The 15,329-nt window shown below is 36.8% G+C and overlaps 2 protein-coding genes across 2 annotated transcripts in view; both read left to right on the top strand.

Annotated features, from left to right (window-relative positions):
* Window positions 1-724: 724 nt before the first annotated feature.
* On the top strand, window positions 725-6,299 carry LOC309512625 (calreticulin-like). Its single transcript, XM_082188319.1, has 9 exons — window positions 725-993; window positions 1,359-1,460; window positions 2,735-2,938; window positions 3,060-3,154; window positions 3,243-3,452; window positions 3,663-3,776; window positions 4,429-4,572; window positions 4,688-4,780; window positions 4,889-6,299. Exons 1-9 carry the CDS (start codon window positions 900-902, stop codon window positions 5,105-5,107), a joined length of 1,275 nt encoding a protein of 424 aa, XP_082044445.1. The 5' UTR covers window positions 725-899; the 3' UTR covers window positions 5,108-6,299.
* A 908-nt stretch (window positions 6,300-7,207) lies between these two features.
* Window positions 7,208-15,329, top strand: part of eps15 (epidermal growth factor receptor pathway substrate 15) — a 28,312-nt gene continuing 20,190 nt past the window's right edge. The window contains exons 1-11 of the mRNA XM_082188269.1: window positions 7,208-7,412; window positions 10,103-10,144; window positions 11,092-11,181; window positions 11,534-11,581; window positions 11,668-11,763; window positions 11,965-12,027; window positions 12,185-12,310; window positions 12,609-12,668; window positions 13,208-13,411; window positions 13,550-13,695; window positions 13,849-14,002. Of these exons, the coding sequence (XP_082044395.1) occupies window positions 7,386-7,412; window positions 10,103-10,144; window positions 11,092-11,181; window positions 11,534-11,581; window positions 11,668-11,763; window positions 11,965-12,027; window positions 12,185-12,310; window positions 12,609-12,668; window positions 13,208-13,411; window positions 13,550-13,695; window positions 13,849-14,002 (1,056 nt within the window). The 5' untranslated portion in view covers window positions 7,208-7,385. The remainder of the gene's footprint in view (window positions 7,413-10,102; window positions 10,145-11,091; window positions 11,182-11,533; window positions 11,582-11,667; window positions 11,764-11,964; window positions 12,028-12,184; window positions 12,311-12,608; window positions 12,669-13,207; window positions 13,412-13,549; window positions 13,696-13,848; window positions 14,003-15,329) is intronic.

Genomic DNA, 15,329 nt, shown 5'->3' with positions numbered 1-15,329 from the left:
TCCATTAACAAGTAATCTTGTTCCTCTTATAAGCATATTTCTATAGTGTTTAAGCCTGAGGGTTCAATCTTTTTAATGAACGGGCTGAACCTGAGTCAGAAGCATAGACTGTAAAATGGTCAGAAGTAAACAACTATTTACGAATCGAATTGTACGATTCGTTCATGAATCGAGCTGAGTCACGAGCAATTTTCGAGTAAACAATTCATTCATAGAACCAAGCACCGTCTCTTTAATAGCATAAATAAAGCTACTGGAAATATTCAGTAATAATCACAACTTGATTCTATGACAGTTTCATGAACATATATACGATACAGACTTGGTTGTAATATAACATTTTATTAAAACTTGCTAAAACAGGGTAACGCCTAACTCTTAACCTAAAACCGCGTATAACTGGTTTTAAAATCTGCACAACAATATACCTACATATGGCTTTATTAGAAGATTTTATATCTTGTAAAATACAACTGCTTAAGGTCAAGAACTTAAGAAAAAACGTAAGCAAGCACTGAATCCGTTTTTTAAACTGGTTCATTGAACCGATTCGCTCAAACGAGTCTTTCCAATTCCCATTACTAGTGTCTGCCAAACGCGTGGTCAGCTGGCATTGGCCAGAAAGGACTTTCCACGGCTTTCGGGAAATTATCTGATTGGCTGACCGGTGTGACGCTATCGTCTCCACCCGCCGTCCAATCAGAGCCAGCCATCTGTTCTCAGTCTAGAGGCGAGACTGTGCGAATGATAGCAGCAGCGCACAGTGATTTTGCAGGCATGTAAAGATCCAAACAGAGCTCATAATATACAAGCCTAATATTTCTTTTTAAAACATATTTTCTTATTCTTATATTTCACTATTCCACCCCTCCTTAACGGGGAATATATTTGACTGCAAAATGACAACGTTATCCCTACTGTTTATGGCCGTGTCCATCGCTTTGATAGCTGCAGAATCATCTGTTTATTTCCGAGAGCAATTTGAAGACGGAGGTGAGTTTGAAAAATTTTTGTTTTATGCTTTTTGTAAATGATGTATGCTTTGTGTGGCTTTCGAGCATGTGATGGATTCACCATAGACTTGACATTTGATGTGGTGGAGTCACCATATGCTGTTGCAATGGCTTGGCAACAATGGTGGGTTGTATTCATTAAATTATAACAACAACAATAGCAAAATAATAATTAAAAATATTAAAGTATTGGTTTAAATAGGTTATCTTATAACAAATAGTCAAGGCAGCAAGTGTGAATGACTGTCGGTTGAACAAACGTGCCTGATTTAATCTGATTTTACTCATAATTATGCATGCTGATAATGGTTTTGATTTCACATTCATGTCACATGCACATTTCAGACACCTGGAGGAGCCGATGGATTGAATCCAAGCATAAATCCGACTACGGCCAGTTTGTGCTCTCTGCAGGCAGATTTTATGGCGATGCCGAGAAAGATAAGGGTAAGTGATGCTTTATTTGTTACATGCATGAGGTAATTGACTGCTTTGCTTGAATTTGTGGTTTCCTCATTATTTTACGCACTAAATAATACGCGGGGGGAGGGGCTACGGTATGTGACGTAATGCCCTCTGCTCTACTGAGCTGTAGACAGGTCACACACCATCTGATATTTACTGTTTCAAAACATTACAAAGCCACGTGTAGTAGGGCCAGTTGCCCTGCCACAGATTAAATCTAGTCCAATTTGTATAACCAACTTCATGCATTGCTGAAATTGAGCATTGTGTGCCTTTGTCACAAGATTCATCATGCATTTAAAGACCACATGAAATCAAAATGAGAGTTTTGTGGGTTTATTCCATGTGTGTTCGCATTGTAGGCCTTTCTAGTGTACTCCTAAACATTGACATATTTGACACTAAGCAGATATTTCACATTTAAATTTGTCGTGCAAAATATTGATGACTCATCTTGCACTACACAGTACTTGTCCTTCCCCTTAATACCATCTGCAGCCAAGAAGGTCTATAATACTTGAAAAAGCAGGAATACCTCAAGACAGGAAAGAAACTGTCCTCACCAGTAGGGCTGCAACAACTTGTCAATAAGATTGCCAATGAAAATAATCGGCAACGAATTTGGTTATCAATTAATCGCATCTGTGGACTATACATAGAGCGCAGTACAATGAGCATTTTTCTTCTTGTTAGACATTAAATGTTACATGTAGAATTGTGTTTTTTATGAAAGCAGTAAAGAGAATATCATAATGGAGTAAAAATGTAATATGTTCAGATGATTGAATGCATGTTCCTCCTACCTTGAGTCATGCCATTTAACATTTAATCATTTGTTTTTCATTATTGTCATTTTTAATTTACTGATTTTAACTTCTACTTTCAACTGGTAAGCAATCAATTGAAATTTTAGCCCATTTTTGTACAATGTTTAATTGCACATAGCCTACCATAGTACATTATTACCATAGTACACTATTTTTGTTTTCATTGCATTTGAATTGCACATTGTTTGTAGGACAGCATTGGACAGAATGTGGAATAACAATTCTGTAAATGTATTACAATTATTTTATTTTTAAATATCTTTTTGAATAATATTTTGTAGATTTTTAATCGTATTAACTGAAGAAATAATCGACAGATTAATTATCAAAATAAACATTAGTTGCAGCCCTATTTGTCAGATGATTTTAATAACTGAAAAGTTTGAGTTATGGTTGCTGTTACTCAGGTATCATATTGTGAACTTTCAGGTCTTCAGACCAGTCAGGATGCTCATTTCTACGCACTTTCATCCCGCTTTGCTGACTTCAACAACAAGGATGAGCCCCTCGTGATCCAGTTCTCTGTAAAACATGAACAGAGCATTGATTGTGGTGGAGGCTACATCAAACTTTTCCCATCAGACCTCAAACAGGAAGATATGCATGGAGATTCCACCTATAATATCATGTTTGGTGAGTATTTCATTAATCACTTGTCTCTATTAATGAGCATCTTAAATCTGATGTGAAATCAGACCAGTCATGTGCATTTGGAAGCACAAGATGATTTAACCCACACGTTTATCTATTCTAGGTCCTGACATCTGTGGCCCTGGCACCAAGAAAGTACATGTAATCTTCAATTACAAAGGCAAAAATCATTTGATCAACAAAGACATTAGATGCAAGGTAATCCTATTGTTCATTTATTTTTTGTCCCATAATGCACCATGGCACCACTCCTACTAGCTCATATACCATGTATTTTGTCATCCAGGATGATGAATACACCCACCTGTATACGCTAATTGTCAATCCTGACAACACTTATGAAGTCAAGATTGATAATAAGAAGGTAGAGTCTGGATCTCTGGAAGAAGACTGGGACGTCCTGCCCCCCAAAAAGATCAAGGATCCCGAAGCAAAAAGGCCCGAGGACTGGGACGAGAGAGAGAAGATCGATGACCCTGATGACAAGAAGCCAGAGGTAAGGACTTGGTGTTTGTCAAGAAACCAAACAGGTCTTGCTTGTCGCAAAACAGATTAACTGCTTATATAAGCCACTGTTTGGGATAAATATGCACAGATCACCAAGTAAATCATTGCAACAACAGCTGGTCTGATATACAGTATTAAGTTATATGTTCCTTGCTAAAATGTTCCAGCTTTGTGAAACTTTGTCTGTGTGTTTCTGTAGGACTGGGACAAAGCTGAGAACATCCCTGATCCTGATGCCAAGAAGCCTGATGACTGGGATGATGAGATGGATGGGGAGTGGGAGCCGCCCATGGTCACCAATCCCGAATACAAGGTACTGACTTTTCTTTAATTGTGCCTCCCTTAAAATACTTAGTCACCATGTAACGGAAGTAGCGACAGATCTTTTCCTCCATATTGTGATGTACTGTATATTCGAGTGAAATTGTTTATCGAAAAAAGAAAAAAAATATTAGGACTGAGTCTTTGTTCTATTGCTTGGATGGATGCAGAAATGAATGAAAGCTATTCTGAGGGAATTGTGAAAAAAATTCACAATTGTGAGATATAAATTGAATTTTGAGATTCACAATTACTATTTATTTATTTTAATTTGCGGCAGAAACAAGCCTCCATAGATCTGAATGTGAGCTTGAGGCTGATTGTAAGAAAGGGTCAGGATTTATGTAAGCAAAATTATTGGAAATGTCCAGAATATGTCAGAAAAACTACAATTTAAAAAAAGAAAAAATTAGACAAGATTTATCATTATTATTATTTTTCTTTTTTTTTAATGAAATGCATACATGGATCATTCATTCAGAATAAGATCAATAGCATTTAGAAAATAGGGTGAATTTCCGCTTTTACCTGACTTAAATATTGAACAAAGATGCAGATAATACCTAAAAACATGGCTTTGTCACAGTGAATACTGGGTCTGTTTGTGGTTTTATTTTTGAAATTTAGTGTTTTATCTTTTCCAGGGTGAGTGGAAACCCAACCAGATTGACAATCCTGCTTTCAAGGGGAAATGGGTGCATCCTGAGATTGATAACCCAGAGTACACTGCTGACAGCGAAATCTATAAATACGATAGCATCGGAGTGATCGGACTGGACTTGTGGCAGGTACATTAGCAGTTTTCTTACTTTGGGTCCCAAAGACAATTACAGTTTTCAGATATTTAATAACTTGTCTATTGATGTGCTTTAAACCAACTTTCCTTGTATTTTATTTTATTAGGTGAAGTCTGGCACAATTTTTGACAACTTTCTCATTACAAATGACCCCAAACTGGCAGAAGAGGTTGGCGATGAGACTTGGGGTGCCACAAAGGTACGCTGCTTCGATTATTATTGCTCCCTATTACATTATTTTCCACTTAATTGTCGTTTTTGATAGTAATTTCTCATGTTTATGTTTTGTTGTTTTTGTTCCTCTCAGGATGCTGAGAAGAAAATGAAAGAAAGTCAAGAAGAGGAAGACAGAAAGAAGCGTGAGGAAGAGGAAAGTACAAGAAAGGAGGAGGTGAAGGATGAAGGGGAAGATGAAGATAAGGAAGAGGAGGAGGAAGAAGAAGAGGAGGAGGAGGAAGAGGAAGAAGAAGAGGAGGAAGAGGAGGAGGAAGAGGAAACAGACTCTAAACTCAAAGACGAGTTGTAGATTTCAACAGGAACTTGTGAAGAAAGGTCCCATGACTAATGGGGTACAATACAGAGAACTGGACTAATGCTGGACATTCTTTTTTGTTGTGTGTCGGATGAATCTGGCAAGATTGTTTTGTCCCTTTCCACTTCTACAAACCTATTTATAGATTAACTTTTTTCATAATTTTCATTTGCATGATGTCAAGCAAAGTCCCCCAAGCGTTTTCAGTCAGGGAGATTTGAAGGGAACCAATATGAAAATCTTTGTCTGTAGTGTGAGATACGATCCATAAAAATGCAATGCTCATGTTTACATATGTCAGATATCCTAAGAAATTCTGTAATATGAAACTTGAATCATAACAGTCATCAACTGGTAGCTACAATTCTCAGAAACTAGTATGATTACCTCAAAGAACATTTACTATATTTCATTGATTATGTGGAGCAATTTTTAGGTACCGTTACCATCATTTTGTTCTCATTTCACTTCTGTTACAGAATATGGCAGGTTGTTTCATTTTGGCTTGACACATTTTTACGTCTATGTGTGTGTGTGTGTGTGTGTGTTTTTTGGGTTTGAGAGAGAGTCCTCACTTTATTGCATGTTTCATCTTAACCCAAGCCTCAGATTCATAACCACGTACTTGCTCTTAATATCAATCTATTAGAGATCAGGTTCTTGGTTGTATACTTTCCTGAACACACAGTGGATCTCACAAAGCTGATATGGTTTTGATCTGGCCCTGGTCAGCTAGCAAACTTTTATATCGAATTAAGAATTTGCGTGTTTGGCCGAATGTGTGGTGAAAGCGAATCAAGGTTAACAATGATTTCTCTCAGTTGCTGTAAATTGTTTGCTTGGGTTCAACGGAGTTGCTGAATGATTTATTCAGCAAATGTGGTAATAAGGACCTGGCTGGAGTAAGGAAAATAAAAAAAATGTGTGTAAGATTTCAAGGGGGTTGCAAGGTAAGTCTTCTATAATTCTAGTAACACTTCTCCAACAGATTTCACAGCCATTGTGAATATTGCACTGCTGTACTGCTTCAATCAGATACTTCTCCCAGCAAAATGGATTGTGACCTTTTTTTTAAAGATATATTTTGTACTTTTTGTGTTTGAAGGATGTACCTTGACATATTGAGAAGAAAAGCTCTGGTATGACAGTTGTTGTCCAATAATAAAACTACAAAAAGAGGAACATACTCAAGTGTTTTCTTGACTGTATTTTTTGAGAACATTAAATAATTTATATTTCTTCTGCACTATTTTCACTAAAGTGGCAAAACTCAATTTCAGTGGTTTCCAATGTTTTTTGGAAACTGAATGAATTTTTTATTTCACTTAGTAGTAAAACAATGAAGCGTATTACATTTCACAACAGACATGTTCACTTTTTAGAATATCAGTTGGAGGTTTGTAAGTAAAATAAGGTCTGTGGTTAAAAGTACTTCTATGTTTTGTACATTTCGTTCATGCTTCATGAATATTGAATCTGTTGTGTGATTCGTCAAGTATGGAGGACTATGAGTGGCATTTAAAAGTAAAATGGAGGAATATGTTATCAATTTAATAATTCAGACATTATAATGTAAATAAATCACTTTTAAATTCACAAATTAGCAGACAAATTTTAATTTAAAACCATTTAACATATGTTTTAAAATGAAGTTAAATAAAAATGGAAAAAGAAATGGACATATTAAAAACTGTTTATTTAATTCAAGTTTTAAATTCACCAGCACAAGTTTCTACAAGTTAACCACAATTTGTGTAAATAAATAACTCCATTATGAAAATCTTGAGGTTGAGATCTTTTAGCACTACAAACTGAACCGCTCGTATTAGCTCATATCGCCTCCTCATCCACTGATAAGTCCGCACCAGGTTTTGGTGCTCTGATCCACCGAGAACTCCAGTCCAGTGTCTGGTGGTTTTGCAGTGCCGAGCCATGGGTGGAGCCGCGTGAAATCCAGCTCCCCCTCTCTGGGTGTAATTTGGGCGTAATAGGTATAGCTAGAAGGTCCAACCACACCCTAACCATAACTCTATCCCTCCACCCATTAGACCCATAGAGGTGGAGCTGGACATAATTTGGCTGTACATTGAGCACCAGTGAACTTGGAGGACCAATCAGCCGTGACCCACCGCCTACAGATCCACTGAATAATCCAGCGCCTGGTTTTATTCAGCCTCAATCCACAGAGCAATCCAGCACCAGGTTTTGTAGCATCCCTATATTGCCCATTGCCTATCGAAACGCAGGATGAACTAGTGGGAACTGAAACACTATGGCTGCCAGTCTCTCCCTGACTCAGGTAACCTCCCTTTCTACACAAATATAACACTCTCCAAATCACTTTCCAGCTCGTTTCACACGCCTTTCAGATCCGCTGAGCTTTATATGTGCGCTTTAGGGCGAAAAACGATCACACTCCGTTGTCTGGTCGCAGCTATTTAAAGTTGTTTTCAGCCATTTGCTTTGGGAGAGAAAAAGTTTCAGTGTGATCTTTTAGGGACTTGCGTAAGGGCGTAGCTTAGTGTGTCAGTGTTGAACTAGGGTGGATAAAACTTTATTTATTTATTTTTCCAGCTTTTGCATGTCTTAAGATGATCTAAAGTGACTGTAATTATTTAAAGAACAGCTTGTATTTTTACATGTCTCGACTATGAATGTGTGAAAGTGCTTGTAAAATATGTCTTTGCCTAAATAAAAAATTAGAGATGCTGCAGTGATAAATACTTCTTCGATGTATGGCTCTAACTTTTAAATTACAATATTAAGGTCATCTTTCGCTGATATCTGACATCGGTATTTTTGGATTAAATGTGTGTTTTAGTACAGTAAACCATGTAGGCTATTTCTAGTGGCATCGCAAAGCAGCAGGAAGTTTGGCTACACTGCTAGCTCACTTTTACTCTCTTCGTCCATTAATTTATAGGAACTAAGCGTTATCTTATGCAAATCTGGTGTTTACTACCCTATTTCAGTCATAGCGTGTACTTTTCCCCTTTTATGTATTTATTTATTCTACCCATAACAACTTTTTTTCCCTCTTGGCTACAGTCTGAAACTAATTAGCCAGCTAGCTAAAGCATATTTGACACTCGCTAGCTGGCTAAACAGACTATTAGCCTTCAAAAAGTTGTATGCTACAGCCTTAATAACATCTTAAATAGTCAAAAAATCTCAATCCAGTTAAGTATGAACTTTTTTCTGATGTGGTCTTAGCATGTTATGAGCAAATATTAATGAAATAGTTTCAGTGACACTCATGCAGATGTTCAAGAAAAGAATAGGGGGATCTGACAGCATATCCATTACATGCATGGACTCACATAACTGTTTTAATAGTCCAGAGGGATTCATGCATTGATTAGATTGGTGGTCTGAAATGTTCCTCACTTTGCATGTTGTCTTTTTTTATTGCTTTAAGAATAACACTGTTCTCTAATGGAAAGGGTGGTTGAATAGTTGACCACATTCAGCTGATAGTATGCTCTGTTTTAGAAGCAAGGCACACATGCATGAAATATGCATTGCAGTATTACCTCTTTAGGCAGAGGAAGAGGAACAGACACGTCTGACATATCTTCGTTCTGTCCTGCTTTCTGTTAGGGGGGTGGGTGATATGACCAAATTCTTATTTCACCCTATTAATAATTTTAAATGAGTAATTTGTGTAAATAAAATGCTACATTAGTGCAGCCTTAAACTGTCATTGTCATGACAGAATATATAATATTTTTTTACAATTACATAAAATTGTATAAAAATAATCATAAAATTCCATAAATTAATTAGTGTTTAATAATTGTATATTTGCAGTATTCATTTCACCACATTATTTCTGCAATTGTAATATGTGTAAATCTATTTGTGCAGCATTAAACAGTCTGTAAATGCACTTTCTCTGGTATTTTTGTGTAGCTTCTCTACTTTGCAGCATAAAGACAGCATGAGAAAAGGATTCCAAGATAGTTTTGTAGATTTAGTAGATGATATTTTTTTCATTGTATGTTTAACTATGGTTTACTAAGACTTTGCTTTGTAGGAGCGTGGTAATTGTAAGAAGAACATGCCAGAATAAGTCTCAGGAAATGAATTGGAATTCGCAACAGCCCGAAAGGCCAAAATGGTTAGAGTTTTTTTTTTTCCTTTAAGAAGCGTTACAAAAACTCCTACTCCTTTCTCAGCGGGACAAGGAAATGTTGGGTGGCACTTTGCTGAATATTATGTGCCAGCATTAGCGCATTAGCATGCACCAGTAACCACCTGATGGGAGACAGACAGAGCTGTTGAACTACAACCAAAAAGCAGTTGGGATCTGGCAGCTCTCCACCTAACATGACCAGAAAATCAAGTTGATCCTTATGCTTCATGATGATGCAGATGTCAGATATATAAGATCATATGACCCTCTAATAGCATTTGACTGGCAGAGGGTTTGACGTTTACTAAAAACACAATTTAAACAATAATTTGGACTCTATAATGCGTCTCATTTCACTTGATCCGTCCATATGGTATAAATTAGCCTTTTGGCCGTGACTAAGCCTAATGTCGATGGTTTGGCTTGCGGTCAGCTGCGCAAATGTGTGTTACTCTGCTCAACTATTGTGAATCCCAACTCAACAAAAGCTCAGTGTTATGTTGTGAATGGTAGGAGACTTAAGAAAGCCACCGTTAATGTGTGCATGGGTGTTTAATCAACATCTTTATATACGGCTAAGGTGTGTGAGTACTTCTAAAGTCATTGTGAGATCGTTTGCTTTCACATTGCCATTCAATAAATGTTCACCTGGTTGCCAGATGGTTTTAACATTTTCTTTTTCAGAGGTCTGAATGCATCAATGCTGCCAAGAAAGACAACAGTTTAGAAGAATGTGCTCTTTAATCGGCTTATTTATGTATTGATTAAAGGTTTTATCAGTTGAACCTGTTTTAGAGAGATTAAACAATGTATTTGGAATGACTTTAACTAGATTTTGTTTCATTTGGTTGCAGCTTTCAAGTGGGAATCCTGTCTATGAGAAATACTATCGACAGGTAAGCGTTTAATCAGTGTTTTCTGTTATGTCTCACTTTGGCAAATATAGAGCACTTGGTGAAAGAAAAGAAATAAAAACCTCACCTCATTGTCAGTTTGAGCTAAAAGCACTCTGAGGCTTCTGCTTCCCGTAAGTGTCGTTCTCTCAGTAAAAGGATTCCGCTATGAATTAGTGATGAATTGTTTGCAAACTGAACAGGACAGGGTGAGTGAAGCAGCCTGTTTGAACTAGCATATGGTTTAAACATCTTGCTGCTTGTTTCCTATTTGAGTGAATATCTTCAGTTCTGTTTTGGGGATTTTGTTTGAATGATTCGGCCATCAGTTCTAGAATATTTATTGAAAAATACACTACCGGTCAGTCAGTACGAATTTTTCATTTATTTAAAGAAATGAATACTTTTATTCAGCAAGAATGCATTAAATTGATCAAAACAAGTAACAGTAAAGACATTTAGCCTATATTATTACAGAAGATTTCTGTTTCAAATAAATGCTGTTATTTTTAACTTTCTGTTCCTCGAATAAGAAATGTTTCTTGAGCAGCAAATTTTCTGAAGGATCATGTGACACTAAAGACTGGACGAATGATGCTGAAAATTCAGCTTTGCTATCACAAAAATAAGATGCATTCTGAAATACATTAGTCAACATTTGAAGTGGATCAAAACCTTTCATCAAAGTTATACATGAATTTTGAACAATACCCGTTCTTGTCTTAGGACAACTTTGATGAACTTTTTTGATTTACTTCAAATGTTGACTGCTGTATATTAGAATATAAACCAGTTATGCTTAATTGTAATATTTCACAATATTACTTTTTTATTGTATTTTTGATCAAATAAATGCAGCCTTTGTGAGCAAAAGAGATTCCTTTCAAAAACATTAACAATCCTTACAGACCCCAAACTTTAAATATTTGTTATGCTTTATTCCACCACAGGTAGATCCGTCCGGCAGTGGGTGTGTAGGAGCTAATGATGCGGCTTTATTCTTAAAGACATCTGGCCTTGCAGACCTGGTCCTTGGCAAGGTAACGTCAATAAGCAATTGCATGCTTCCAATATAGCAGTGTGGGAAATGAATTGATTGACGAGTGCTGGAAACATCAAGATGACTGAAATAGAAAAAGATAGATGGTGTATTTAATTTACTTACCTTCTTAATATCACTATATTGATTTTCTGCAATTTGTTGTGTTACTACTTGCATTACATTAATTTGCAAAAACATTTTTAGAAATACTTTCTATTGAAACTTTCTCCCTGAAACTACTTGAACATTAACAGGTTGTTATGCACATGCAATATTGTGTCATGCAGTGTTTTACTTAAAGCACTAAATGACTGATTACTGATTCGACTTGCTGCTAATTTGTTCCACAGATATGGGACTTAGCAGATTCCGAACGCAAGGGCTCGCTAAACAAGCAGGTATTTTCAAACATTATGGTTCATTATTAGAAAAATCGTTCGAGCTATACATTCTCAACTGCATTTGTCTGTTTGTTGCTTCTCAGCAATTTTTTGTAGCCCTCCGTTTGGTGGCGTGTGCTCAGAATGGACTTGAAGTGTCTCTTAAGTGCCTAAATACTGCTGTCCCTCCCCCAAAGTTTGTAAGTTAGATCTTAACTTCCTCTTCCTCTTCACCAGACCAGGAAAACAACATCACATGTCCTTCATTAGCCAAGGAGAACTGGGAATACAATTACAAATGACTTAAAAGCTGCTGAGTTGGTGATTTTATTTGCTTACGTTGTGGAAACGGCTCTATGTCTCTTGTGAGTTAATGGCTGTTCTTCTGTTGTCTCTTCTAGCATGACACTAGCAGTCCTCTTCAGTTTGGCCCTGTGCCCACAGATTGCCCATGGATTGTCAAGGTCAGATATTGCCAACAGATGTTCGGTTATTTAGAATAAAGTTGCTCGATAAATGTATTTAGAATTAGTCATAAATTAGATTAAGCTTTCAGTTTAATGCCTCAATTGCTTAATTGCTCATTTATGAATGTGTTTGTATGTTGTGCGTGTCATATAGGCTGATGAGAAGCTGAAATTCGATGCCATCTTCGAGAGCCTCTCTCCAGCGGGCGGCATGCTGACGGGCGATAAGGTCAAACCAGTGCTCCTTAATTCTAAACTCCCTGTGGACGTCCTTGGCAGGGTAAGACAAGCGCAGTGGCAAGCAGGTTTATAGTGATAGTGCAATGCAGGGTTTGAAGATGCAACTTTTACCTCGTCTTTTATATAAAGGTGCATTTTTAGGCCTAACCACCAGGATGCACTCTTGAGCCATAGCTTGAAAGTATTGGGGTCTTTTAAAAAAGGCAAAAACCTGAAGTTTAGCTAAATTGTCTATCGCACTTCAAAATGTATTAAACTACAGGTAAATGACTCTGCACATCAGTAATAACGATTTAATGGACTGAAACGATCTGACATCTCTTTAATTAATGTTATAGGTTTGGGAGCTCAGTGACATTGACAGAGATGGCATGCTGGACAAAGATGAGTTTGCTGTGGTGAGTTCTGTGGGTAATAAACCACAAATGGGTTATTAATATCTTGGCATATTACTTTGCATCTTGCCTACTTTTCAAGGGTGACTTCACCCTGATTTTTACATAGATCAGACTTTCATAAAGATGACATGAACATCTTGTTTCCTGTTGGAGAAAAGCTGCCCTTTACAATACTCTGATTTTATACTTTAAGAGTAGTCTTAAAGGAATAGCTCACTTCAAAATTCTGTCATCGTTTACTCACCCTCAAGTTGTTTCAAACCTGTATAAATGTCTTTCTTCTGCTGAACACAAAAGAAGATATTTTGAAGAATGTCGGTAACCAAACAGTTGATGATTGACTTCCATAGTATTTTTTTCCTACTATGGAAGTCAATGGGGCCCATCAACTGTTCAGCAGAAGAAAGAAATTCATACAGGTTTGAAACAACTTGAGGGTGAGTAAACGATGACACTATTTTCATTTTGAAGTGAACTATTCCTTTAAAACTGAAGAAGTTTGTCCAGTGTTAATAATTCATATATTTTGTGTGTTTTAGGCCATGTATTTGGTATACAGAGCTCTGGAGTCCGAGCCGGTTCCCATGTCTCTGCCTGCCGCTCTGATTCCACCATCAAAACGGAAAAAAATAGCCACGCCTCCTGTGATCGGCCCCCTCCTACCATCTCCAGCACAGCATAAAGAGAGAGGCTCTGCCCACTCTGGATCTAAAACACTCCCAGCAAAACCTACACCACCACAGGTCACATTAATTTCACATAGTTTTAACAGCTTATTGATCATTTAGTTATGAATAATTCTAGTACTTGCTGCAAATGTAAAGTTTGAAAATGTCCCAGAGTTTCGTTAACAAACATTATGTATAAATGTGTGTGTGCAGTGGGTGGTATCTCCAGCAGATAAAGCCAAATATGATGACTTATTCATCAAGACAGATAGTGACATGGATGGCTTGGTATCTGGTGCTGAGGTCCGAGATATATTTCTGAAGACGGGTTTGCCATCTGCTACTTTAGCTCGCATTTGGTGAGATGCTACTGCTTGGATTTAAATTTCCGTTATTAGTTTAATTTTCCATTAATGCTCATGCAGAACTAATTAGACCTAATCCATATCTTGCAAACACTAAAACTGTATGGATTTGTATTGTAATGTTACTTTGGCTTGCCTTTTCTTTAGGGAGCTTTGCGATATAGGTGACGTCGGGAAGCTGACCCGGGATCAGTTTGCATTAGCTCTATATCTAATCAATCAGAAGCTCTCAAAGGGAATAGACCCACCCCAGACACTCTCTCCGGAAATGATCCCTCCTTGTGATAGACTGGCACGACAGGTACAGTGCTAATTAAATCATATGTGGAGATTTTTTTTTTTTGTTCTTGTTGTTTTGAATGTGAAAAAATAGAAGATACTAGGCTTTTTTTGGGGGTTCTTAGCTTCTGACCAATCCTGGAATCCTTTTAGATGTTATCTTTTTTTTTTTATCTAGCTTGCTGCTTTCTGTCTTTATTTTGTAAGTTTGTTTCTCTCATAAACTACAGTTCATAAGTTTAGGGTTAGTAAGATTTTTTTAAATTATTTAAAGGGGTCACCGGATGCCCATTTTCCACAAGTTGGTATGATTCTTTATGGTCTTCATGTAAAGTTTGTAACATACTTTGGTTAAAATTCCTCAATGGTTGTGTAAAACACCCTTTTTACCTCCTCAAAAACAGCTCTGTTCACAGCGACCCGTTTCAGTGCATGTCTCTTTAAATGATAATGGGCTTTGTGCTTAAAGGGTAACTCTTTTGCCAAAAATGCAATCTAGGGTCTTTTTGTTAATCTACCCGAGGCAAACTTTCATTTAAAAGCATAATTAAAATGGAAACGCCACTTTTAAGTTTGACCATATTTTCGTTTTCAGTCAAATTGCCTTTTGACATGAAACTTTGCTCGAAGTATCACCAGGGGCTCTACACATGCACTCAAGCATTGAGAACAATTGTTTGTGTACAGAGAGTTTGCTAAAAAGAAAGATTTCACTGTAGCTGTGTCCGCCAGCATTTTGACAGTCAAAAAAAGTCGATCTCCGAATGCAATCGAGTTCATGTGTAGAGACCCTGGTGATACTTCGAGCAAAGTTTCATGTTGTGTCGAGCCTTCTTAGTGTTTTAAAAATAGCGATTTTTGATGCTATCATAGAAGTGCCCCAAGCACTCCCATTCAAAAGGCAATTTGACCGAAGTGAAAATACGGTCAAACTTAAAAGTGGCGTTTTCATTCTAATTATGCTTTTAAACGAAAGTTTGCCACGGGTAGACTAACAAAAAGAGCCTAGGTTGCATTTTGGCGAGAGTTACCCTTTAAGAAACATTTCTTATTATCAGTGTTCAAAACAGTTGTGATGCTATAATTTTTGTGGAAATTGTAACACTTTTTTCCAGAATTCTTTGATAAATAGAAAGTTGAAAAGAACATCACTTTATTTGAAATAGAAATCTTTTGGAAAATTACTGTCACTTTTTTAACGCATCTTACTGAATAAGAGTATTCATTTCTTTAAAAAAAAAAAAAAAAAAATAAAAATTTACTGACCCATTTCACATTTCAATGGTAGTTCTGTATATTATATAGTTGGAAAAAAGTTTAGAATTGAAACTAAAATCCCCTTTTCCTAC

Source organism: Leuciscus leuciscus, assembly GCF_965113295.1.
Source record: "Leuciscus leuciscus genome assembly, chromosome: 13".
NCBI classification, from domain to species: Eukaryota; Metazoa; Chordata; class Actinopteri; order Cypriniformes; family Leuciscidae; genus Leuciscus; species Leuciscus leuciscus.
The sequence above is the reverse complement of the archived record's forward strand: the minus strand, read 5'-3'. Positions and strand labels throughout refer to the sequence as shown.

What these genes read in the sequence shown, in the direction of transcription:
- LOC309512625 (XM_082188319.1), top strand. Translation starts at nt 900, where the DNA reads ATGACAACGTTATCCCTACTGTTTATGGCCGTGTCCATCGCTTTGATA. An exon ending in CGATGCCGAGAAAGATAAGG is followed by an intron (nt 1,461 to 2,734) that starts GTAAGTGATGCT and finishes GTGAACTTTCAG; the next exon opens with GTCTTCAGACCAGTCAGGAT. An exon ending in CTGATGACAAGAAGCCAGAG is followed by an intron (nt 3,453 to 3,662) that starts GTAAGGACTTGG and finishes GTGTTTCTGTAG; the next exon opens with GACTGGGACAAAGCTGAGAA.